This window comes from Mytilus galloprovincialis, chromosome 8, assembly GCF_965363235.1.
Source record: "Mytilus galloprovincialis chromosome 8, xbMytGall1.hap1.1, whole genome shotgun sequence".
Taxonomy (NCBI): domain Eukaryota; kingdom Metazoa; phylum Mollusca; class Bivalvia; order Mytilida; family Mytilidae; genus Mytilus; species Mytilus galloprovincialis.
This window is the reverse complement of record NC_134845.1, coordinates 24,938,059-24,963,699: the sequence shown is the minus strand read 5'-3', so window position 1 is coordinate 24,963,699 and position 25,641 is coordinate 24,938,059. Positions and strand designations below refer to the sequence as shown.

Sequence of the window (25,641 nt, the reverse complement as noted above, 5' to 3'; positions counted from 1 at the left end):
ATTTTCAGAACTTGATAAATTATTGCAAAAATGATGAACTATAAAAATATGATTCATAGATAATAAATATTAGAACAACAATATATTTCCATCATGAAATAATGTAAATTTCTTTAAAATGTATAGAAAGCAAAAGCCTAATAATAATAGCTAGGCAGTTCAAATTTATAATGTCATTTTTGATATTAATTAAACATTTGCGTTTGATGATATTCTTGATTTAATATGTCTCTATGTTATGTCACATTACAATCATTCAGGAGCAATCAAATTTAAAAGAACTTAACTATAGCTTGAGGTTCAAAGTTATTTTATAAAGACCAACATTAATATTTATACAGTAACCTCTGTCCTATGGTAATACCTTTGGCTGACCAGTTTGAAAATTTGTCCATCAAAATTTTACAATAGGTATTGTGAGAGATTATTAACAGGTGGTCATTAGAAGTACAATAGGACAAAGGTTGCTGTATAAGCACAGCAAGTGTTAGTAGAAAGAAGCTATGGAAATAGATTATTGTTAAAATCATTTGAGAAGCCTTACATTATTCTAATTGGAGAACTAACAGGTTTTTTTTTATAAAAGAATATATCATAGTCTTATGTAAAAATTTTACATAAGACTATGATATTTAAAAGAACACAAGAACATTGATCTAATTCTTCTTTCAGATTTCAGAATACATTTTTGTAATAGCTTTTGTCTAATATCTTATTTCAAAAGGCTATCATTTAGTTTTTTCTCTAGTCACATAATAAAACCTTTTCATTGAACAATTCTTGAAAAATCTGAGAATTTGCACAACTGTATGTCAACAGCAGTATATGAAATACAGGAATGTACACAGCCTCTAGCTTGAATACAGCACTGTGCTCAAGTACCTTTTTCAATTTTTGACAATGTATTAAAAAAAAAATCAATTTATTTCATTAATATTATCCATTTTCACCTTTTACTTTGATCAAAAGCATCAAATCAAACAAACCCTAATGATAACTGCTTGAATTGATATATTATTGAAAGTGTACAAAAAATGATCTTGAATTTATTGGTTTACCACCTAAGGAATTATGGGTAACTTCTTTGTCTGTGCAACAAAAATGAAGATTCTGAAACAGCAAACTGTATCACATAATTATTTTATGTTTGTTCCTCTACCTGGATGTCAGTTTCTGGAACAATAATACATTTGTAAGCATAATGGAATAATCTGCTCAGCTTAAGCTTACATTTAGTGATATGAAAATGCATCAAGCAATAACAGAAATCAAAAGGCACAGTGGCATAATAACAATATTAGTCTATAAACTGCACATACATAATTTTCATGCATTTTAGATTGATCAGGTATAAATCATCTCACTAGTGGCATGTTTTAAAATTAAAATTGACTATGAGAAAACAGTAAGCTTAACATTTTCTTAATATACATTTTAAAATGGAAAGCCACCACAGATATGTCCATGTTATTTTAACATATTTTATCAAAATATCTAAAATGCTTGAAAATAGAAGGTGAAGGTTAATAAATACATATAATTAATATAAATGGGTTAAATCAGACCTATGAATACAGAAGATAGATGGACTATAATGGTCGGTCTGCCAAGCATTCGCCAGTTCCTGGATAAGTATTCCACGTCCGTCTCAAACATGTTTACTAACAGATTTATATCAAGGGAAAGATAAAACTGTCTCTGATCAACAAACTGAAATAAAATTTTAATCAATTTGCCTTTCAAACCTTTTCACATAAACTTTGAAAAAAATAATTCAAGGTATGTCTGAAAATATTTCAGCCGGCTTGTTTAAACTGGAATCATTTGGAATTTTCAGACTTTGTACCATTGTTGTTTCAGCATAAAATAAAAACAAGAATGTGTCCATAGTACACGAATGCCCCACTCGCACTATCATTTTTGTGTTAAGTGGACCGTGAAATTGGGGTAAAAACTCTAATTTGGCATTTAAATTAGAAAGATCATATCACAGGAAACATGTATACTAAGTTTCAAGTTGATTAAACTTTAACTTCATCAAAAACTACCTTGACCAAAAACTTTAACCTGAAGCGGGACGAAAGGACAGAATGACAGACGGAAGGACGAACGGACGTACAGACCAGAAAACATAATGCCCCTCTACTATCGTAGGTGGGGCATAAGAATAATTGCATTGCTCTGAATGCATATCTGAAAATGGCATGATATCCATTTCTAGCATGACTGTGGGAATTTATGGATTTTTGTTTTCTCTAAAAACTATTTATTCCATATGATGAAAAATTATGGAAAATATAAGCAGTAAAAAGGAAACTATTAAATTTGTTAATTCACACGTTTTTATGTGGATTTATGATCACACACAAAATGTTACATACACACAGTGTTCTCCCCAGAAATTTGGGATATCATTACATTTGGCATAAAAAAAATAAACTGATTTCTTTCAATGTCATTTATCGCGTCGTGGCAATGCTCGATTTCCTTTACATTATATATGTTATTGTTTATTACAAAATGTTTTATATTGCTTGCATGCTATAGGCCCTCATTTGGTGAATAAAAATGTATTGCACCGTTATAGCACTGTTAACCTTGGAAAGACAAGAGTATGTGTCCATAGTACATAATGACCCTCTCACACATTCACATGTACATGTTTAGTAAACTGAAAACTCTCTGTCAAAAACTCAATAAGGCATGAATTTCAAAAAGTTTACATCCCCTGTACAAAGTTTCAAATTGATGTAACCACAAGTTCATGGTAAACTATCTTAAACCAAAAGTTAAGCCATATACATGAAGAACAAACAGACAAACAAATGGATGGAGATGACAGACTGATGTACAAACTTGGAAACATAAAGCCCCTTACTATTATAAATTGGTAAGAAAAACCAACACCAGCTAATGTTATGAAATTTGCAGAAATATTAAAAGACAAAAAATGTACATATTTGATATCATTTTACTTATTTCAAACATCTCAATTCTCGATAAATCCTTTGTTAATTTTGTATGTTTTTTAATGTTAGTTCATTTATATGTTTCAGAGTTTAGTATGATGGGCAATTTTCACTGAACTATTGTACACATTTTTGTATAGGCTGTATCCAATTTTACACTTGATGACTATTCTCAACATTTTCATCATCATTTAAGATAAACTTTTTGAGGATTTTCATTCAGTGGAAAAATATATATCGTAATATGCTGTTACAAGAGTTTACTTTGAATTTGAATAAAGTTGCTATAAAATACAAATATTTTTAATCAAAGGTAAATTTCATGTCTGGTTGGGTAAGAATTCTACCAACAAATTATAAATTTTGGAATTATGGTGAAGTTATCTCAAAACAAGAACAGCAAGAATACGAGAGTACAATGTTAATGCAGAATACAGTCAGACAAATAAAGGTCTGTGATGAGTAGTCATGCAAATATGGAAGTGGTTGCTCCAAATTAATCAAAGTGAAGGGCAAACTTTGTGTGAGTTATGTTAGAAAGATATGAATGCTCAAGCATACAGTATAAAATAAGGAGATGTGGTATCAAGAATGCCAATGACACAACAATCCACCAGAGTTCAAAGGCTGTAGATATTAGCACTTGCATACAAAAAAAACTATGCAAGGAAAAATTGTTACACATTCATCCATGATTTGTGATGTTATTGTAATGTTAATCAAATGGGTTCATGCTGATATGTGAAAAATAAATTATACATAGAATAACAGATATCAACCAGGTGCTCTGCAGGGCGCAGCTTTATACGACCGCAGAGGTCGAACCCTGAACAGTTGGGGCAAGTATGGACAAAACATTCAAGCGTGATACAGCTCTGAATTTGGATTGTGATCAAATTTTTGACATTACATGGGTTTTTTTACACAAAACAAATGTCAAGATTTTACAAATCAATTAAAGATTTCTTCTTCAAACTTATTTAAATCTAAAATTAAATAGTTGACACAGCATAGGTTTCTGACACAGAATGAATGTGGTCTAATGAACTTAAAAGTTTTTTTTTGCCTTTGAGCAATTCACTATGCTGTTGAATATTAATCCTCTCAAAAAAATGTTTGAAGAAATTTTCTTTTTATTTATGAAATCTGAAATGAGAAAAATTTAACCCCCCCCCCTTTTTCACATCCCCGTTTCCCTTTTTGTAAATAACTTCATTGGAAATTTGCCAAAATAAAATGTTGCTGATGAAGTTTTTTTTATTGTTTTATACAATAAACAATGTATATTCACTTTTACTACCAACCAATCTTTACCATTCAGTGATAACAAGCACTTTATTTTACATTTTAATATTTTATGATGTATTTAAAAGAGTAGTTATTGTTGCAAACTCCATTAGAAATTTGAATTGATATCAGTTTTACATAAAGTTATTGGCAAATAAAAATAGAAAATGACATCATAGTCATGTCTGGCAAATTTCCAACATACATTATCTAAAAACATTTTAGATAAGATAAGGAAAAAAAGCTTCATCAGCAACATTTTATATTGGCAAATTTCCAATGAAGTTATTGGCAAATAAAAATAGAAAATGACATCATAGTCATGTCTGGCAAATTTCCAACATATATTATCAACTACTATTCTATACAAAGAAAGATAACTCCAATTGAAAATTAATTGCTATTGCACAATATTGTGCAATTAGATATTTCTTGCTATTGTGCAATACTGTGCAATTGAAAATTTCTTGCTATTGCACAATACTTGATATGGAATCCTGATTTGGACCAACTTGAAAACTGGGCCCATAATCAAAAATCAAAGTACATATTTAGATAAAGCATATCAAATAAGCCCAAGAATTTAATTTTTGTTAAAATCAAACTTAGTTTAATTTTGGACCCTTTGGACCTTAATGTAGACCAATTTGAAAACTGGACCAAAAATTAAGAATCTACATACACAGTTAGATTTGGCATATCAAAGAACCCATTTATTCAATTTTTGATGAAATCAAACAAAGTTTAATTTTGGACCCCCATTTGGACCAACTTGAAAACTAGGCCAATAATTAAAAATCTAAGTACATTTTTAAATTCAGCATATCAAAGAACCCCAAGGATTCAATTTTTGTTAAAATCAAACTAAGTTTAATTTTGGACCCTTTGGACCTTAATGTAGACCAATTTGAAAACGGGACCAAAAATTAAGAATCTACATACATAGTTAGATTCGGCATATCAAAGAACCCCAATTATTCAATTTTTGATGAAATCACACAAAGTTCAATTTTGGACCCTTTGGGCCCCTTATTCCTAAACTGTTAGGACCAAAACTCCCAAAATCAAACCCAACCTTCCTTTTATGGTCATAAACCTTGTGTTTAAATTTCATAGATTTCTATTTACTTAAACTAAAGTTATAGTGCGAAAACCAAGAAAATGCTTATTTGGGCCCTTTTTGGCCCCTAATTCCTAAAATGTTGGGACCAAAACTCCCAAAATCAATCCCAACCTTCCTTTTGTGGTCATAAACCTTGTGTTAAAATTTCATTGATTTCTATTCACTTTTACTAAAGTTAGAGTGCGAAAACTAAAAGTATTCGGACGACGACGACGACGACGACGACGCCAACGTGATAGCAATATACGACCAAAAAATTAAAATTTTTGCGGTCGTATAAAAAAATAATTGATTGAATGGGTTGAACAGCAGTTATCCAAAACATTGAATGAAGTTAAACTCATATTTAAGAACAGTTTTATTAAGGAAAATACAAGAAATAAAAGATGAGCAACATAGAGAAATTTAATGTTGTTTGTTTTCATGCAAATGAAGAATATGATATTTTACTGAGATGATATATGATGGAAATACTTTGTATATGACATGCTGACTGAATATTATTGATATTTACTGAGATGATATATGATGGAAATACTTTGTATATGACATGCTGACTGAATATTATTGATATTTACTGAGATGATATATGATGGAAATACTTTGTATATGACATGCTGACTGAATATTATTGATATTTACTGAGATGATATATGATGGAAATACTTTGTATATGACATGCTGACTGAATATTATTGATATTTACTGAGATGATATATGATGGAAATACTTTGTATATGACATGCTGACTGAATCTTATAAAAAGTTTGAATCTAATTTTTATAAATTTATTGTGACTGTTTTTCATCTTTTTGAAAACTGTGAATCATTAATGTTTTGGGCAGTACTGTTGCACCTTTTTAATTAGAATTAACATTGACTTGTTCAGGACTTGAATCCTAGGACCTCTGTGTTACAAGTCAGCACTCTAACAGACTGTGCTAAAGAACTTTTTTGAAGCTTAACAACTTATAGCTAAATAAGCATCTACTTATTACTCAAGAGAAGCAATCCTGTCCAAATTCCCCAACCTCAAGATTAATCATTATCACCCTCATCTCTAACCACCTTGTTAACCTAGTTGGTACACTTAACATAGATCTGTTACTTTATGCATGTTATGGTGATCCCAACATCACCAATATAGACAATAAAAACAACTTTCTTATTGTCCAAGACTATATATTGAAAACTAAGAGATTTACATAATAATTCTTGTTGGCCCAACAACATGTCACCCAATATAAAAAAAATACTATCTGCATTATATATGTTAATTTCCATTACATTTGATTTCTTTTTCAATGATATTATATTATATAGTTGTACATTTTCTGTCCATTGTAATTGATTTTGCCGTTCAAAAGGAGAGGAATTTGTATAAGTGACTTGTCACTTGTTTCCCAATCCATTGTATTGTATGTAATACTATGTACGCATTTATTTATCTGTTTCTGAATAAAATATTGTTTACACTAACCACCTTGTGTTTTTATATGTTTGGCAGATTAAACATACTAGTTTCATTTCATATTATGGTTTCATACATTGCTTCTTTTATATTACACATAACTTTTTTGCAATTTTAAACCTCAATTTTAGGCTAACATAAATATATTATTGTCTGTAACTTTTGAAGTAAACAATCAGATAAGTGTAAAACATCTATGTGCCTCGTCTACATAAGTGTCATTAGCAAGCATAATTGAGATATTGTGAGTGTTCTGATTATTTTGTTGCATACAATCTTTGATTTTAGCTTGATTTCAAAGCAGAAAAGCAATGTGAGGTGCACTTTGTAAGAAAACAATATTGCATTAACTGCAGCAAATTCAAAGAAGTTCCATATTTGAAAATTGAATTATCTGCAAACTGCAAAAATCTCAATTTGTATTTTTAGTAACTTTTTAGTGTTCTCTTTTAAGCTCACAATACATTCTATAAAATCTTAGATGTGTATAGTAAAACCCAATTTACCTCTTTGTTAAATACTGAATTGCAGAAATTTTGAGATTTTATTACAAGCACAAAACCAAAGCATCGATAAGAAGCAATTTATTTGCTATTTAAGAAGCACACCTAAAGATTCTTCTAGAACTGGAATGATAATTGTAGGTCTCCCAATCATTCTCCAATTATTAGAAACATAATCCAACTCATTTTTCAAAGCATAAACTTTGTAATCCATATCTAGCGAAAGGTAAAACAAATGAGAGTCTATGGTCTGAAAGCAAAAAGTAAAAACTATTGAACAAAGTTTTATAACTAATAAGTTATCTTTTCTTTCTTTTTTAATTGAAAATGACTTGGTACACCTAAAAAAACAGCAGAAAAGTATACAAGTACTTGAAGATTTGCCAAATGATTTTTTTTTTTTCAGATGGTCCAAGTCCCAATTTAGGTAAACCCAGTACACATTCAGATGGACTAAATGTGATACATTCTTCAACAACGAACAAAAACATACACTATAGTCAGCTGTAAATAGCCTTCACATGTCAGAATGAGAAACAATCTAATACACTATAGTCAGCTGTAAACAGCCTTGACATGTCAGAAACATGTGAAACAAAAGAGAAAACTAACAGACTAATTTATAACAGTAGACTTTAAGAAAAACACATATGAAAAACATGAACCAAAGACAACCACTGAATTTCAGGCAGGTAGATCGATGATATATATATGGAGAAAAAAATCATTTTAACAAGGGGACTGATCTATGCACTACAAAATGCAATAAAAATTATATATACTTCAATCAAATAATAAGTTTGCATTCTCTGCAATAAAACAAAGCTTCAAATGCTTTAAATATAATATAGAAAATCCAAATGTAATTGGTGGGTGTTTCAAACCTAGCAATTTTGAAGATACTGGCATAATAAAGAGTGGTCTTCCGACCATTCTCCAGTGCACAGATAAGATATCTACGTCTGTCTTGAATGCGTCACAACGTAAATCAATGTCACATGGAAGATAAAACTGAGTCTCATCAACAAACTGAAAATTAATATTATCTATTTATATCTTTCAATTAATATTATCTATTTATATCTTTCAATTAATATTTTGTCAAATTTAAATTACAAGGTTAAGTGAAGGTTGAAATTCTAATCATGTTAAATATCATGAACAGATTGAATATCAGAGTTTAATCAATAAAGTATATAAATATATAAAACACATTAATGTCCCTTACAATATTTTTTCTTTTACATACTATAATTTTAATTTTGAAAATAAAAATAAAACTAAATTCTGTTTTATTTTCAATAATATTTAGAGAGAAAATCTTGATTTTATCAAGCTTATGACAACAGAACACTGATGAAATACAATTACACATTGACAATAAAATAGACATAGTTATCTATTTTAACGGTTCTGGTTTCAATATAATATTATGTATTTTTTTTCTCTCAATTTTCCAATCAATTCTATGTCATAACATTTGAACCAATGTAAGTAATATCATATAATAGCATACCTGTGGTATAAAGGCTAACATCTGTTCATTCATCACATATAATTTACTTGTAGCCAACAGACCAACTTCACTAGAAGGTCTACCAGTTAATCCTAACTTCTTATTTTTACCTACAATTGATGATTTAAATTAATTTAATTTTAACTGATTCAAAAGTAAATTTAATTTACACTTTTTTTCAGGTTGATAGTTTATATAATATGAGATCCTGAGTTCAAACATTTTTTGCAGTGTTCTAAACTGTGTCTTCCATATTTGGTATTTTATTTAACAAAAAGAGGTGGATACTGTTGATTTGTCCTCTGCTGACAAAATACCTGTTTACAGATCTAGAAATCTCTCAGGATAGACATGTATAATCTGTAGAGTTGCTCACTTACTATATAGCAAACCATAGATCTATAGGAATCATGAAGCTATAACATAGAGCTTATTTCCTAATTCTTGTAGAATATGACTTTGGTTGGATTGCTTGCTTTGTTTGTATAAAAGATTGCTTAAGCATTGTAATTTAGATTGACATCTGCAAACAATATAACATATGTGAAGTTAAACCTGTATACATTATACCAGGGACTTAAATTTGATTGGATGTTCTCTTTCAGTTACGATCACCCAATTGTACATGTTAACATTTCTAAGATCAAACTACATACCTAGTAAAGAGTAGATCTGAGTTAAGACTCTAGCAGGATAGACATGTATGGGATTAACCTGTGCCACTGTCTGGACACTTATTCCATGTTCCTCTAACTTATCCTGCATCCAGTTATCTTCTGCTAATACTACAACTGGAAACAAATAAGATTGGAAATGAATAGATTAACATAGAAAAAGGGGTTCTTGTAAAAAATATTAAATAATTCAGCTTAGCTTAAAGTATATTTCATGTTTGTAAAGCTATCATCATGCCCTAATTTGTTTAGTGTGGATTTATATATTCTACTGTGTTTATTTTTGTAGCTTTACACATTTTATTTGCTTGCAAGATTTTGCAAACTTAATGATCCTGTTTCCTACATTGGGGGCATAATAATAGATTAAAAGAAGAAATTCTAACCTGAACAATGGATTTGACCAACTTACAATGTTAATATCAACCAACTTAAAAGAGTTGCCAAATTGTTATCCTCTAAGATCTTACCTCTAATTATACATGATTATACATATGCAACAACAAATACATAATAAACAAGTAGGTGAAAAGCAATTTCTTCTATTCTGAACTCTTAATAATGTTGGATAAAACAAGTACATCTTCAACATTACATAGTTATAAAATAATTCATGTATATTTAATTATACACTAACCTTGTACAACAATATCAGGTTTAGGTTCAGACACCAATCTTCTGTTCAATGGATCTAGTTCTCCTGGTGATAGGAAACCCTGAAACAATACAAATTTAAAACAAAGGTTTAGGTACAGACACCAGTCTTCTGTTCAATGGATCTAATTCTCCCGGGGATAGGAAACCCTGAAACAATACTAATTTAAAACATACTGGTTGATTCATGGATTTTGTCACATTTTGGTGGATAACAATTTTAATACCTGGTTGGCATCATTAAGCTGAAATTATTATGTACAAAAAAAACAGGACAGGTATATAGTAGGGGAAAACATTGTGTGTTTAACAAGGGCAATTTATCAAGGGAGCAGTGTTTTTTTATTAGTTGCATTGACAGGCACTTTTAAAATCCTCTGTCAACAACAACTGACATATTTCTTGTTATAACAATATAATTATCATAAAACTAATTTAACAAGAGTTGACAGAGCTACTCTACTATGGTGAAGAAATACTTAATATAATGAGTGAAAATATACATACCTCTGTAATTAGTTTAGCAAGTATATAAAGTGATTCTCCCCATAATTGTGGTAGTTTTCCAATGGCATGTCTTTCTTGACTTTGGGGCTTTTTCTTCTCAAGTTCAACCTGCAGCATAAAAATATTGAGGTCTTTTAAGATTTATTATTATCGTAAGAATTGATTTATTTTGCAATTATCAAAAATCAAAGGTTTTCCTAAAAGATAAATAATGTCTATAAGAACAAGAATGTGTCCCAAGTACATGGATGCCCCATCTTGATTGGACTTCAACTTCAACAAAAACTACCTCGACCAAAAACTTTAACCTGAAGCAGGACGGACGGACGGACACACAGACCAGAAAATATAATGCCCATAAATGGGGCATAAAAAAGCATGGTATTTATAAAGTGTTAATTATATATATGGTAAATATATTCTGAGGTTTTACAATATAAACTATACATAGTTTTCAGGAGCATAGCACTTAGCATTACCTGTTCTTCGATGACAGTTCAACAGATAATTTAGGTATTTAAATTGGAAGTCAAATATGCTTATATTAATAGCTTCATTTTCTTGTTTTACATGTGTCAATAGGGCATTTTATAGATGACTATGTGGCATGGGCCTTGCTTATTGTTGAAGGCAGTACAGTTACTTACAGTTGTTAATGTCTGTGTCATTTGGTTTCTTGTGAAGAGTTGTCTAATTGGCAAACATACCACATCTTCTTTTTTATATTATAAATATATGAACAAATTAGGAATGTAAGCAAGCAGACTGGTATTGAAACAATCACAAAAAACAAACCTTTCTTCTATTGACTTATTTGATTACCTTTTCATTTGGTACAACATACATTTCTGGTACATATGGAATGCCTTCTTCAGATTTAATTATCACAGTATCCATCAGCTTGGAATATAACTGGACCTGTAAACAGTTATGACATGTTTTTTAAGGAGAAGGTTCAGTAATGTCTTAATATAGCTCCTATTTCTAGCTTAAAGATAAAATGAATATCAAAGATAATCCAATGATTAGACAGAAATTGGGTCTTTTTGAAGAAAATCTTCATAATGGTGTTCTTTTAATGACATCACAAATGGTGCACAATTTCCTTTTCCAGAAAAATTCAAAGAAAACACCTCAATTGCCATTGATTTTCTGGACTGGAAACAAAAAAGATCTTTTATCATAATATTAGTTACCGGTATTATAATTTACATATCTGACTTGAATATATATCTAGTTTGTCTGTCTGAGCTTGCCCAAAATATTTTCTATGCCTAAATTTCGGTTAAAATCCAGTTAATTTTGTAATCTTTCAACAAAATCTCTACTTTTTACCTACTTGGTTTCTAAATATTACTGAGTTAATATGAGATAAACTTGAGTGATTTTAACTAAATAAGATATTTTTTTCTTCTGAAACAATAAACTTTTAAATATTTGAGGCAAAAAATGACCCTTACCCAAAAATCTCAAATTTTGGTGGGAAAATACCTTTTGGATTTCATTGTTCTATCAAAATTTTTATAGAAACAAACCTTTTTTTTATTAGTACAATATTAAAAATACTTTAAACCAACAAAAAAACAATTTTTCATTTCAACTAGAAATTTATAAAAAATTTCAATCTTGTATTTATGACTTTGATAGACTTTTAATGTATTTACTTATACAAAAATCTTGCTTACCTCCTCTTTGTTATTAAAGAAGGCTGCATCAAGTAATAGGTATGCAAAGAACATAGGCCACTGACATTCAATGTGTTCAAACACTTGTAGTTCCCATGGTTCATAGTGTAAGCGGTTTCTATCCTGAAAATTAATACACCAAAAACATGTATTTTGTTATCCAACCACAATACACTAATATTAAGTCAGAAATCAGTGTGTTCATTCATTATTGTAATTTCTTGACAATCATAAAATGCAAGATCAAGCTATGCAAAATTACTGAAACATTCACAATTTTAGCACTTTGGGCTAATTTCTAGATGATTTTTCTCTAAAAAAGGAAGTGGCCGCATTTGTGTTCAATCTTAATATTGAAAAACATGTCGTATTTGATGATTATGCATAACATATATAGAAGGTTGAGACTGATCAAAAAAAATCTGAAATAAAATGCTTCATTGAACAGTTTGAACCTTGAACAGTTTGGGCAAATTTGGACACAATATTCAAGCTTAACACTGTCTGAACTTGGATCGTGATCAAATTTTTTACATACTATAGGTTTCTGACACAAAATAAATGTCAAGATCTTACAAATTTATTGAGCAATACTACTACTGTGCAATTAAAGATTTCTTCTTGAAACATTTCAAATATTTGAAATTTTAAAATATTTTGAAGAAGAAAAAATTGGAACCCCCAAAGTTTTAGATTCCCACCTATAGAGCAATTACTACCACCCTATATCCCAGTATTTTCCTTAGTAGTATGAAATCTTGTAGTACAATTTCAGAGAGATCCATACACTTAAACACAAGTTATTGTCTGGAAACTAGAAAAATACTTGTTTTTGGCCCCTTTTTGGCTCTTAATTCCAAAACTGTTGGCACCATCACCCCCAAAATGAATCCAAACCTTCTACTTGTGGTATTTAACATTGTGGTACAATTTCAGAGCAATTGAAATACTTATACACAAGTTATTTTCCTGAAAGTAGAAAAATGCTTGTTTTGGGCCCCTTTTTGGCCCCTAATTTTTAAACAATTGGGACCATCATCCCCAAAATCAATCCCAACCTTCCTTTTGTGGTATTGAACCTTCTTATTAAATTTCATAGAGATCCATTCACTTTAACTTAAGTTATTGTCCGGAAACCAAATGTGTCTTTCATGACAATTTGAGGTAAAGGAAACACTTCAATGTTCAATGTGAATATGTACATCTAGTCTCTGATAACATAAGATATTGGCTCGTGTACATACATACATTTATGTAAAGATTAGCAAATATAATGCTATACAATTTCATGTTCTAAGTAAAGCTTACCTCTTTTGCCGTCCAGTGACCATCTCTAAGAAATCTAGCACAACCATACTTTCCCTATTTATTAACAAAGAAAAGGAAACTAATACTATGCTTCTAAAACAAGTGAAACTGCGAGCTACTGCTCACTGATGATACCCCCGCCGCATGTGGATAATATTAATAGTGTAAAAATATGCAAGTGTTCGGTAAACAGGAAGTTGTCGAGTGATGAATCTGAAAATGCATCACACGGTATAGCTGACTTATAAAAATCCTGAAACCAAATTTCAGAAATCCTTGTATTGTAGTTCCTGAGAAAAATGTGACGAAAATTTTTAACTTGGTTATCATGTGTAAAATCATACAAGTGTTCGGTAAACAGGAAGTAGTCGAGTGATGAATCTGAAAACGCATCACACGGTATAGCTGACTTATAAAAATCCTGAAACCAAATTTCAGAAATCCTTGTATTGTAGTTCCTGAGAAAAATGTGACGAAAATTTTTAACTTGGTTATCATGTGTAAAATCATACAAGTGTTCGGTAAACAGGAAGTAGTCGAGTGATGAATCTGAAAACGCATCACACGGTATAGCTGACTTATATAAATCCTGAAACCAAATTTCAGAAATCCTTGTATTGTAGTTCCTGAGAAAAATGTGACGAAAATTTTCAACTTGGCTATCATGTGTAAAATCATACAAGTGTTCGGTAAACAGGAAGTTGTCGAGTGATGAATCTGAAAACGCATCACACGGTATAGCTGACTTATATAAATCCTGAAATTAAATTTCAGAAATCCTTGTATTGTAGTTCTTGAGAAAAATGTGACGAAAATTTTCAACTTGGCTATCATGTGTAAAATCAGACAAGTGTTCGGTAAACAGGAAGTTGTCAAGTGATGAATCTGAAAACGCATCACACGGTGTGGCTGACATATATAAATGTTGATACCAAATTACAGAAAGGGTGGATGTGTAGTTCCTGAGAAAAATGTGACGAAAGTTTCATGGGACGGACTGACTGACGGACGGACTGATGGACGGACGGACTGATGGACGGACGGACTGATGGACAGACGGACTGACAGACAGAGGTAAAACAGTATACCCCCCCTTTTTTAAAGCGGGGGTATAAATATTATGTGTCATTTAACACATGGTCTCATTTTATATGACAGCCTACTACTAGTCCGAAGACCAATATTTGGGCCCTTTTTTTTATGTGTTTAAACAATGTTTTGCAAATATTTGCTATTGGGAATAAAATTTCAATATTCTGGGCCATTGGACTTGTGGTTAACGATGCAGACTGATATGATGTGATAAAATAGTGATTCTTCACATTAAAACACCTCATTTTTCTATCTTTCCTTAAAAGGCATTAGTAATTGTATGTTACAGTATTTGGAACACTATAATGTTGAATTGTTTATAATTTTTTGATTCTATGATTTATAAGTTTGTACACTGTATCTTGTGTTCATCACTCACTACTAACATCCTATTTAGAGCAACAAAAAAGAAAAGATAAGAAATGTTTGCTATCTTTTATCACTAGTATTTAACATAAGAAATGTTTGCTATCTTTTATCACTAGTATTTAACATAAGAAATGTTTGCTATCTTTTATCACTAGTATTTAACATGAAAAGACAAATAAGAATTATTTGTTTTGCTATATTCTCAATTTTCATGACATAAATATTTAAAAAATTTACATATCTGTACCAAAATGTTAAGAAACCAACCTGTAATTTTTCTTTAATCATGTTCTTGGTTTCCTCAATTATTCGAGTATCATCTACTGCAAATGCTGGAAAACTTAATATGGACAACAAAGCTGCATCTATTTCCTACAAAATGTACAGAAAATAGTCAGTTGTACTACAATAAAATTGAGAATGGAAATGGGGAGTGTGTCAAAGAGACAACAATCCCACCAAAGAGCAAATAACAGCCGAATGCCACCAATGGGTCTTCAATACAGTGAGAGAAACTCCCGCACCTAGAGGCTTACCTCAGCTGGCCCCTAAACAAAAATGTATACTAGTTCAGTGATAATGAACGTCATACTAAACTCTGAAAAAACAAAACTTGTATACCACATAACACAAAAGAACCTAAATCATACTCTTTTGCAATTTTCTTTTTTGCTATAATTAGACATTTTCACATGAAACAGCTTAAGGTGGTACCTAACACTACTGGGAGATAACTCTGTAAAATCAGCTAAACGTTTTAAATACGTTGTGTTGGTAAGGGAATATTAAGCTTCTCAATGATCAAAATAAGTGTTTGTCAAGCTGCTATATAACCAGTGTAATTTTTCTGATAAAACGGTTGGTTCAAATTTTTTGAAATTTTTATATTTTTGTCAAAGGGTCAAAGTAAATACTTTGTCAAAATTTTATGAAAATTAAACGAGCAAAATTAATTTTAGTTAAAGTGTTGGGTACCACCTTAAGTCATTTTACTTTATATAAAATTTACCTCTGCAATTATTTTTCAGCAATGATACGTTATTTCAATTACCTCTGCTATATATAGTAACAATTACTGTATAGACCAATCTGTCTAAGGGTACTTACTTTGGAATTTGATTCTCTGGGTAACATTGAGTGAAGAATGGCCTGTAATAGATATTCATAAAAGTTAAACAGCTACAAATGTAAAAATCTTCATTTTACTTACTAACAAGAGAGATTCAGGATAATTCAAACTGTTGTTATTTCAAAGTAGAGATAGAAAAAGATGTATGTTTTGACATTTTTCTATGCACATGGCAATTTTATACACAAGACAAATTAAGCATACGTATGAATAAAACAGATCTACACTTTAAAAGGTTGACCACACTGTTCTAGTTTGACACCCTCAACCTTATGATAACCTGCTGTAAGATGACATCTCCCATGTATTAATGTTTTCATACAAATGATCTTGTATTGATCCCAACACCGTATAGGTATCTGAAGTTATCACATGAATTTTGTTAGTAAAATGAAATAGAACACAGTAAATTAAACAGTTAATATTAGAACTTAAGTATTGTGATTTTAAAAAGCAAACATTTTTGTACCAACATAACCTGTGAGATCTTTTGTTCATTAAAAATAATTTTAAAATGAGATTGAATAAATGAAAGGACATGATGTTACTGCAATCTACTGACACAGGATATACATTATTGGCTTTACATAGTAAAATACTAAACCTCATCACTTTCTGACTACAAACAGTCCAAACAGGCTTTATCAGAACATACCTGGCACTGTTGAGCCTCATCAGGAAGTACATGTACCACAGAATGAGGCCCTCCTCTAGATCCAAACAGATCTAATTCATTAATAGCTTCCAAGGCAGCCTGAAATTCAAAATTCAAAAATTAAACATGAGTACCCAGGGGTCGAATTTAAGCTTTTTGTTTATTGGTCAGCTAGACCAATGGACTGAAAAATCTACTGGTGCAGCTCCAAATCTACTGGTTAAAATCTCATTCATTTGACAAAAACTAATATAAATGATAGATGCTTACTTTCATTTTCATGCTTTTTTTTTTACATACATTTAACAAGAAAAAGAGACTATTGATCCTGATTTTGATAAAAGCTTTGATAATCTCAATGATTTTCTTTATCAATATCAGGATCAAGGACAGAAAAATGTCAACATTGTCTTCCACATTGTTGTAATTTCTGCTTTTTGCTATGTTTTTGTATAGTTTTTAGCAAATATATATGAAGGAAACTCTTTAAATTGTTTAACTACAGTGTTGTCTGTCTTTTCATCAGGCCTATGTTCTCTACGGGAATAAAGGTAGCGTAAATGAATAATTTGTAGTAAAATAATATATTTATTACGGCACAATTCAACAATGTACAGAATAGACTATTGTAATATATTTAACATGTAATTCCCAAAGTATTCTCAAGATACTTGTCTATAAATAATTTGTCATGTAAATTTCCATAAATAGGCGGAGCTGATCTCAATAATAATATTTCGCATGTGTTTTTTGGAACTAGAATAAGGAATTGCCGAACGATATGTGTATAGTAAATAATTTAGACCATGCAAGGCATACAGCTAATGCACTGCTTCTTACCTCTAAAGGAACCACCCGGGATCTTTGCAATTGCCAAAATGTAAACAGCAAAGACTGAGGAATTTGACCTTTGCACTAGTATTTATTTCAAATTACCGGAAGTAAATATTCTAAGCCGGAACAGAAATGAAACGTCAAAAGCTGACAAAAACATGGTAGTCCTCAACTCAAAATGATTCTTTCTTCGTAAGAAAATAGGTAAAACTATTAAAATAAAGCATAGATTAACTTAAGCTTTTGCTTCTTGTGTATTTTTGGATCCGTACTTAGAATATTTACCAAACGGCACTGATAATATAGTTAAGAACTAAAAATGTAACATACGCTTTCTGTGCATTAATAAGTCACAGAAACTATATATAAATATTAACACATTTAACACTCTCAAAACATATAACTGATATTAAATCATTAATTGGGAACCACAAGTGCACATTTACAACACACATCATCACAATCCTTTTGGCAATTTCAAAAACTTTATTCCGATCTTCCTTTTGAATGTCACTTATTACAATTATTTTGAAGGGCATAACTCCTTTCAAAAATTTCCACATTTTGTATTGTTGTGAAGGACGCTCACCTGAGATTAATTAATTTGACCAATTGTAATATGTTGTAACCCCAGTAATGTGTAATTGATTTTGCAGGTAATTTTTTTGAAAACAAACCCAGATAGTGATTCAAATTCTACTGGTCTTGGACCACCAGACCATTGCTAATTTTGACCCCTGAGAACCGGGTAACTTCTACAGGCATTCATAAGTCTAAAACATTATAAATGTATCTATAAGGTTTGAAAAGTTTTAAATAAGGGAGCTCTTTGTTCTCAATTCTTATGTTGTGCTTAAGTGAAGTAAGAATTGGTTAAAGAGAAATTTAGTTATCGTACAAAGTGTGAACAGACGAATTAATGGACCATTAAATAACTCCAGCCTTTAATGGGAGGATAATGGACCATTAAATATTTCCAATCTTTAATGGAAGTATAATGGACCTCCAGCCTTTGATGGAAGTATAATGGACCATGAAATACCTGCAGCCTTTTATGGGATTATAATGAACCATTAAATACCTGCAGCCTTTTATGGGAGTATAATGGACCATTCAATACCTCCAGCCTTTTATGGGAGTATAATGGACCATTCAATACCTCCAGCCTTTAATGGGAGTATAATGGACCATTAAATATCTCCAGCCTTTAATGGGAGTGTAATGGACCATTAAATACCTCCAGCCTTTAATGGGAGTATAATGGACCATTAAATACCTCCAGCCTTTAATGGAAGTATAATGGACCATTAAATACCTCCAGCCTTTAATGGGAGTGTAATGGACCATTAAATATTTTCAGTCTTTAATGGAAGTATAATGGACCATTAAATACCTCCAGCCTTTAATGGAAGTGTAATGGACCATTAAATATCTCCAGCCTTTAATGGGAGTGTAATGGACCATTAAATACTCCAGCCTTTAATGGGAGTGTAATGGACCATTAAATACCTCCAGCCTTTAATGGGAGTATAATGGACCATTAAATACCTCCAGCCTTTGATGGAAGTATAATGGACCATTAAATACCTCCAGCCTTTAATGGGAGTATAATGGACCATTCAATACCTCCAGCCTTTAATGGGAGTATAATGGACCATTAAATACCACCAGCCTTTAATGGGAGTTTAAAGGACCATTCAATACCTTCAGCCTTTAATGGTAGTATAATGAACCATTAAATACCGCCAGCCTTTAATGGGAGTATAACTGACCATTAAATACCTCCAGCCTTTGATGGAAGTATAAAGGACCATTAAATACCTTCAGCCTTTAATGGGAATATAATGGACCATTTTAAAAATACCTCCAGCCTTTAATGGGAGTATAATGGACCATTAAATACCTCCAGCCTTTGATGGAAGTATAATGGATCATTAAATACCTCCAGCCTTTGATGGAAGTATAATGGACCATTAAATACCTCCAGCCTTTAATGGGAGTATAATGGACCATTAAATACCTCCAGCCTTTAATGGGAGTATAATGGACCATTAAATACCTCCAGCCTTTGATGGAAGTATAATGGACCATTAAATACCTCCTGTCTTGGATAGAAGAACAAAAATCAATACTACCTTAGCCATTCCTATTGAACTGGAATTTAATTCTGGATATCCATGATTGGTTTTATCTCCTCTCTCCCATATACCATAATCCTGAAATTGAAAAAAATCTATACTGAGACATGGACTACATGTACAGTTCATTTTCTTTATGTATATATGCAAATAAATTGCTTTGCTGAGCGCAGCTGGATATGACCGCAGATGTCCAAACCTGAAAACTTGGGGCCAAAATGGAAATTCATGCTTGATACAGGTCTGAATTTGGATTGTAATTATATTTTTGACACATAATAGGTTTCTGACACAGAATAACTGTAGTCAAAGAACTTCAAATTGGTTATATGATTTGAATTTATATTCCATTTTTTGCTTAAGTGCAATACACTTTGCTGTTGCGAATTGACCCAAAAATTCTTATTTGGGCAACTTTTTTGGCCCCTAATTCCTAAACAGTTGGAACCATAACCCCAAAATTCAATCCAACCCTTCCTTTAGAGGTTATAAACCTTGATTTCTATTTACTTATACTAAAGTTATTATCAGGAAACCATCTGTCTTTGGACGACAACGTGATAGCAAGATACGACCAATATTTTTTTAATTTTAGCGGTCGTATAAAAAAATATAGAGTTCACATCTCATAATATATTTATGAGGATATGCTGAATATATGCCAATTAAACAGCAACCATAAAGACTTTTTTTTCCATTGTTGCATTTACTTTGTAATTGTTGTTGGACTCCAAATTACAGTTAATAAAGTTAGAAACATGTGCTGCGTGCTCCAACCAAAATGAATATCTGTGGTTGTTCTATCCAAAATCATATATTTTAGTTCAAACAATTTACTATTATGTAATTTGAGATATATATTGTCATGTATTTTTTTAAATACTGTAAAGCACTATCAATTGAGACACTGTAAATAACTTATATAGTGCAATGTACTGTAAATTCAAAAACTTTTGGATTGCAACGTTTTTATCAATGTGAAAAATGTGACAGTATAAGGATTGCATTATTAAAAACTCCCATTCGTTATGTTAGATTTTCCATCACAATTTTTGCAATTCACTTGTATAAGATCTCACATTCTACCTTGAATCAGTGATTCCTAATTATAATGCTTACAAACATCTACAAAATGTATTTCAGATATTACAGTACTTAAGTAATTCACTCACTGGAGTTCTATATGCAGATTCTATATAAAATACAAGGTTCTGTACGAAAGATACTTCATCAAGTGTGTAAACAATTTGTAAACCTACAATAGACAAAATTATCATTTAAAAAAAAATCTTTGATAAAGAGTCATGAATTAAATTGACACTAAAACTAATTGGATGAAAATCAATTGCAATTCTTCTACATTGTATTAAAAGTTATGAATATCTGTCATTGTTATTTTAAGTTGAAAAATTTCAAGATATAAAGATGTCCTTTTATTTTCTATTTGTTAATAGGTCATGCTGTCTCATAGACATGTATATCCATCCTCATGTAATCAATATGCAACTGCAAACATAATATAAACAAGAATGTGTCCAAAGTACACGGATGCCCCATCCGCACTATCATTTTCTATGTTCAATGGACCGTGAAAATGTGGAAAAATCTCTAATTTGGCATTAACATTAGAAAGATCATATCATAGGGAACATGTGTACTAAGATTCAAGTAGATTGGACTTCAAACGCATAATGCCCATATATGGGGCATAAAAAATATCTGATAGTTTTTCTGTTCTGTAGTTAACACAATACAATTATACTACATATCTTAATTCCTTCAAACACAAAATAAAATTTATTGAAAACAACCACTGGAAGCATTTGTAAAATTATTTCATCATTTTTAACTTTTCATAGAATGTTATCCAGTTGTACCATGGATATTGAACATCATCATTATTTTTTAAAACTCCTGTATGCCATGTACATTTTGTTTTCTTTTTTCTTACAAAGATTCTATCTATATGCTTTTCTATGATGACGACCTCAAGAAAGATGAGTTATATAACTATTTCTTTGTGCAACCCTCTAAAAACAAGTATTTTTTTAATGCTTTATTTGATAAATAGATCCAAATATTTGTTTATTAGTTGTGTGTGTCTACTACCTGAAGCTGTAATCTGTGCCAGCATCAGTAGGTATAAGGAAGTAGCATCTATCTGAAGATGTCCCCATTGTGTATCTCCTACAACAGTTTTACCAGTCAAACTACAATACTTGGCATGGAGAGCATCCGTTTTGTTCTGGCTATATTTAAATTTCTCAAGTTTGTTCACTTGCATCATCATACATCTTAAAAGTCCTCTCATTAACTTTACCACTGACTGCAAAAGTAAAAATTAACTACTGTGTATTCATTATTATTTAATAGCTCAAGAACACCTAGAAAGATGTCAAACAAAGAAGTTATGGGTACTTTATTGACCCAATCATATATTTCTAATAGTTTTCCCGACCTATTCACATATTTTCATGCTTGAAAAAGTGACTTATTCCAGCAACATCCTATATATGCTATCACCTTGTGTATACTGTATAAACATTAATTTTCATGGGGTAAAAATTTCGTGGTTTTGTATCCAAAAGTAAGTTCGTGGGGATTAATGTTTGTGGTTTTTAAGTTTAGAAAACAATTCTATGTAAATGTCACTTTATAATTGACAATACTCAATAAAACTGATCTTAACTTTCACCATTGCGAAAAATCAATAATTGCATTTCATAGGAACAGTGAGCACTAATCAAGTGTTGTTAGCTGCACGCGCTAACTGGCTTTTACACACCTTTGATGTTTTATTCAAGGACAATGATTGTGTAATAAATGTATTACGACTTGCTTGCATTACAGACGCATTAGACTGTTAAATGACATTGATTGACAGTTCGAGATCATTATTTATTACTGTACAAACAAAAGATTAAGATTATAATCTGACGTAAAGAAAACCTTTGAATATCGCTGTCTAATCAATTAACTTATTTATTTCATTGTATGTATTTATGTTCATCGTTTATATAATGTCAATAAGATTTTGTCAGATCATAAAATAATGTAAATCTACAGTTAAATTTTTGTTGGGGTTTTACTTTCGTGGATAATTCGTATCCAAGAAATAAACGAAATTAAATCCCCCACGAAAAATTCTGCTTATACAGTATATAGGAAGTGGACCCTTTTTTTGTGCATGTAACTTGCTTGTATGCATATGTGTTCAAAACAACAATATTAAACTTGACCTCCATTTTAAAATCACTTACACAATTTAAAAAGAATTGGTTATATAGTCATTAGTTAATACATTGTATGATTGTACACAGAAGCAACTTAAAATGTCATAATCATGATAATACAATATATCAATGACAATTACTCCTGAGTGGAATGAAAATCCTTAATGTCAAACTTGACCTCAGTCTTGTCATCAGTTTTAACAAATTCGAATAGCATTGGTTGAAAAGTTAAAATATTAGTGAACTGTAACTGTAGGCAGCTAGCTGTACATTCATCTCTTTCAGTCTGTCATAGTTCAATTAATTATTAACTGGATAAAATGTACATTTATTCTTTATTCAGTTATCAGGACAATCCTATGCATGAATATATACCTGTTCTAATTCAAATGATTTTGCCCTGTCCTCATCCAAATCTGCTGTTTTCCTGTAAGCCAGAGCCAAACCCCATACTGCCATAATGGAATAAACATTGTCTCTGACCCAGGCATGAGTGTTTGTTTCACTGGCTGGAAAAAGTCCAGTAACAGGATTCTGAAATTATAAATTATAAAAATATATATATATATAATATATTAATTCTAAAATATTATAACCAATTATAAACACATTTACTCTAAAACCAGTTGTTGGCATGACACGGGTTATAAAAAAAAGAAGATGTGGTATGATTGCCAATGAGACAACTCTCCACAAGAGACCAAAATAACACAGAAATTATCAACTATAGGTCACTGTACGGCCTTCAACAATGAGCAAAGCCCATACCGCAGTCATGATCAGCTATATAAAAGACCCCGAAATGACAATGTAAAACAATAAACAAACAAGAAAACTAACAACCTAATTTATGTATTTATGTTCTTCTCATATATTTTATGATGGTATAATACTAAATCCCTAACAGGAGGGATTGTGCCTGATATTCATATGATGAAGTAGTGAAGACATAATCTTTCAATCAGTTTAATTGGGGTCTGGAGCTGGCATGTCAGTAACTGCTAGTTAAGTCTGTTGTTATTTATGTATTATTGTCATTTTGTTTATTTTCTTTTGTTTCCTATTCTGACATCGGATTCAGACTTCTGTTAAACTGAGTTTTACTGTGCGTACTGTAGTGCGTTTGTTTTTTCTACATTGGCTAGAGGTATAGGGGGAGGGTTGAGATCTCACAAACATGTTTAACCCTGCCACATTTTTGTGCCTGTCCCAAGTCAGAAGCATCTGGCCTTTGTTAGTCTTGTATCATTTTTAATTTTAGTTTCTTGTGTATAATTCAGAGTTAAGTATGACATCCATTATACTGAACTGGTATACATATTTGTTTAGGGGATAGCTGAAGGACGCTTAGATGGGTGTGGGAGTTTCCCACTATATTGAAGACCCATTGGTGGCCTTCGGCCGTTGTCTGCTCTATGGTCGGGTTGTTGTCTCTTTGACACATTCCCCATTTCCATTCTCAATTTTATGTAACACTCAGAAACGTGTCCATTCCCCAAAACGTGTCCATGCATATGACGTCAATGAATTGCAAAACATGTCTAGTTGCTACATTTTGCTAAGGGTGCCAAAACTAGTTTTGTTCAGGCCAAACAAAAAAGTATGTGTGTTTACTGTCACATGCTGAAAAAAAAACAGGGTAGGAAGGTAGGGATTTTTTTTTTTTTTTACATGAGTCTATGGAAGCAACTTTTATGACATTGTGATTTTAACAGTGCTTAATCAAAAATGGCCAAAAAAACTTTAGGGTAGGGGATAAAAATTAGGGTAGGTAGAGATACAGGAAACATCCATACTTTTTTTTGACCTCATGAATGCCCAATCATGTCCAATCCCCCAAATGTGTCAAATCCTTATAAGGCAAAAGATCAGAAACAAATTCTGCAGGAAGACATCAAATTAAGGCATCACCAGAGCATATGAGGGTAAAAGAATTTACTTTGTAAACGAAAATATACAAACTAAAAAAAACTAATGTTAATTGCAATTTTTATATTTTTCTCTAAATATGCAAGAAATATTTGCCACTTGATATTACGCAATGAACAGTCAGTGAATTGTTAATTACAATGTATATGTTGCAAATTGAGCTTGTACCTAACTGTTTTAGGGTTTGTCAGAGGGAAAAAAAATCTGACGGATCTGACATTATGACCAATTAATATTTCAGACTAAAAACAGTTTATCACAATCTATCTCATTTCATAATTCAATTCAATTCAAAATATTTTATTGTTCAAATATCAAATGTACATTTAAACAAAGGGATTGGACAAAAGGCAGTGCCTATACAAATCCTTTCCCATACACGATGGATTGAATAACGTCATGCATGATAGTATATAATTTTCTGATAAGTTAATAGATCATACGTTGTTGCAGTGAGTCAGGGGAGGCAATTCCCCCACTTCTTGAAGTATTTTATTGTGTATACGTATATAAATAACTATATTAACAAAGTCAAAGCAAGACCTACTGAAGGTGGTGTCGAATT

At 31.1% G+C, this 25,641-nt stretch overlaps 1 protein-coding gene across 12 annotated transcripts in view; it reads right to left on the bottom strand.

Annotated features, from left to right (window-relative positions):
* Positions 1–25,641, bottom strand: part of LOC143085386 (putative phosphorylase b kinase regulatory subunit alpha) — a 75,344-nt gene that overhangs the window by 48,296 nt on the left and 1,407 nt on the right. For 9 of the 12 annotated variants that reach the window (XM_076261697.1, XM_076261685.1, XM_076261689.1 and 6 more), the window contains exons 2-15: positions 23,523–23,681; positions 22,024–22,240; positions 21,087–21,169; positions 19,912–19,992; positions 16,943–17,041; positions 16,266–16,307; positions 15,426–15,530; positions 13,698–13,751; positions 12,390–12,512; positions 11,527–11,622; positions 10,705–10,812; positions 10,181–10,259; positions 9,526–9,660; positions 8,870–8,979 (exon numbers count right to left, since the gene is read on the bottom strand). In XM_076261697.1, the coding sequence (XP_076117812.1) occupies positions 8,870–8,979; positions 9,526–9,660; positions 10,181–10,259; positions 10,705–10,812; positions 11,527–11,622; positions 12,390–12,512; positions 13,698–13,751; positions 15,426–15,530; positions 16,266–16,307; positions 16,943–17,041; positions 19,912–19,992; positions 21,087–21,169; positions 22,024–22,240; positions 23,523–23,681 (1,491 nt within the window). Of the gene's footprint in view, positions 1–1,565; positions 1,711–7,458; positions 7,604–8,237; positions 8,383–8,869; positions 8,980–9,525; positions 9,661–10,180; positions 10,260–10,704; positions 10,813–11,526; positions 11,623–12,389; positions 12,513–13,697; positions 13,752–15,425; positions 15,531–16,265; positions 16,308–16,942; positions 17,042–19,911; positions 19,993–21,086; positions 21,170–22,023; positions 22,241–23,522; positions 23,682–25,641 lie in introns of all 12 variants that reach the window. The other 3 variants (XM_076261688.1, XM_076261687.1, XM_076261686.1) reach the window with 3 other exon arrangements.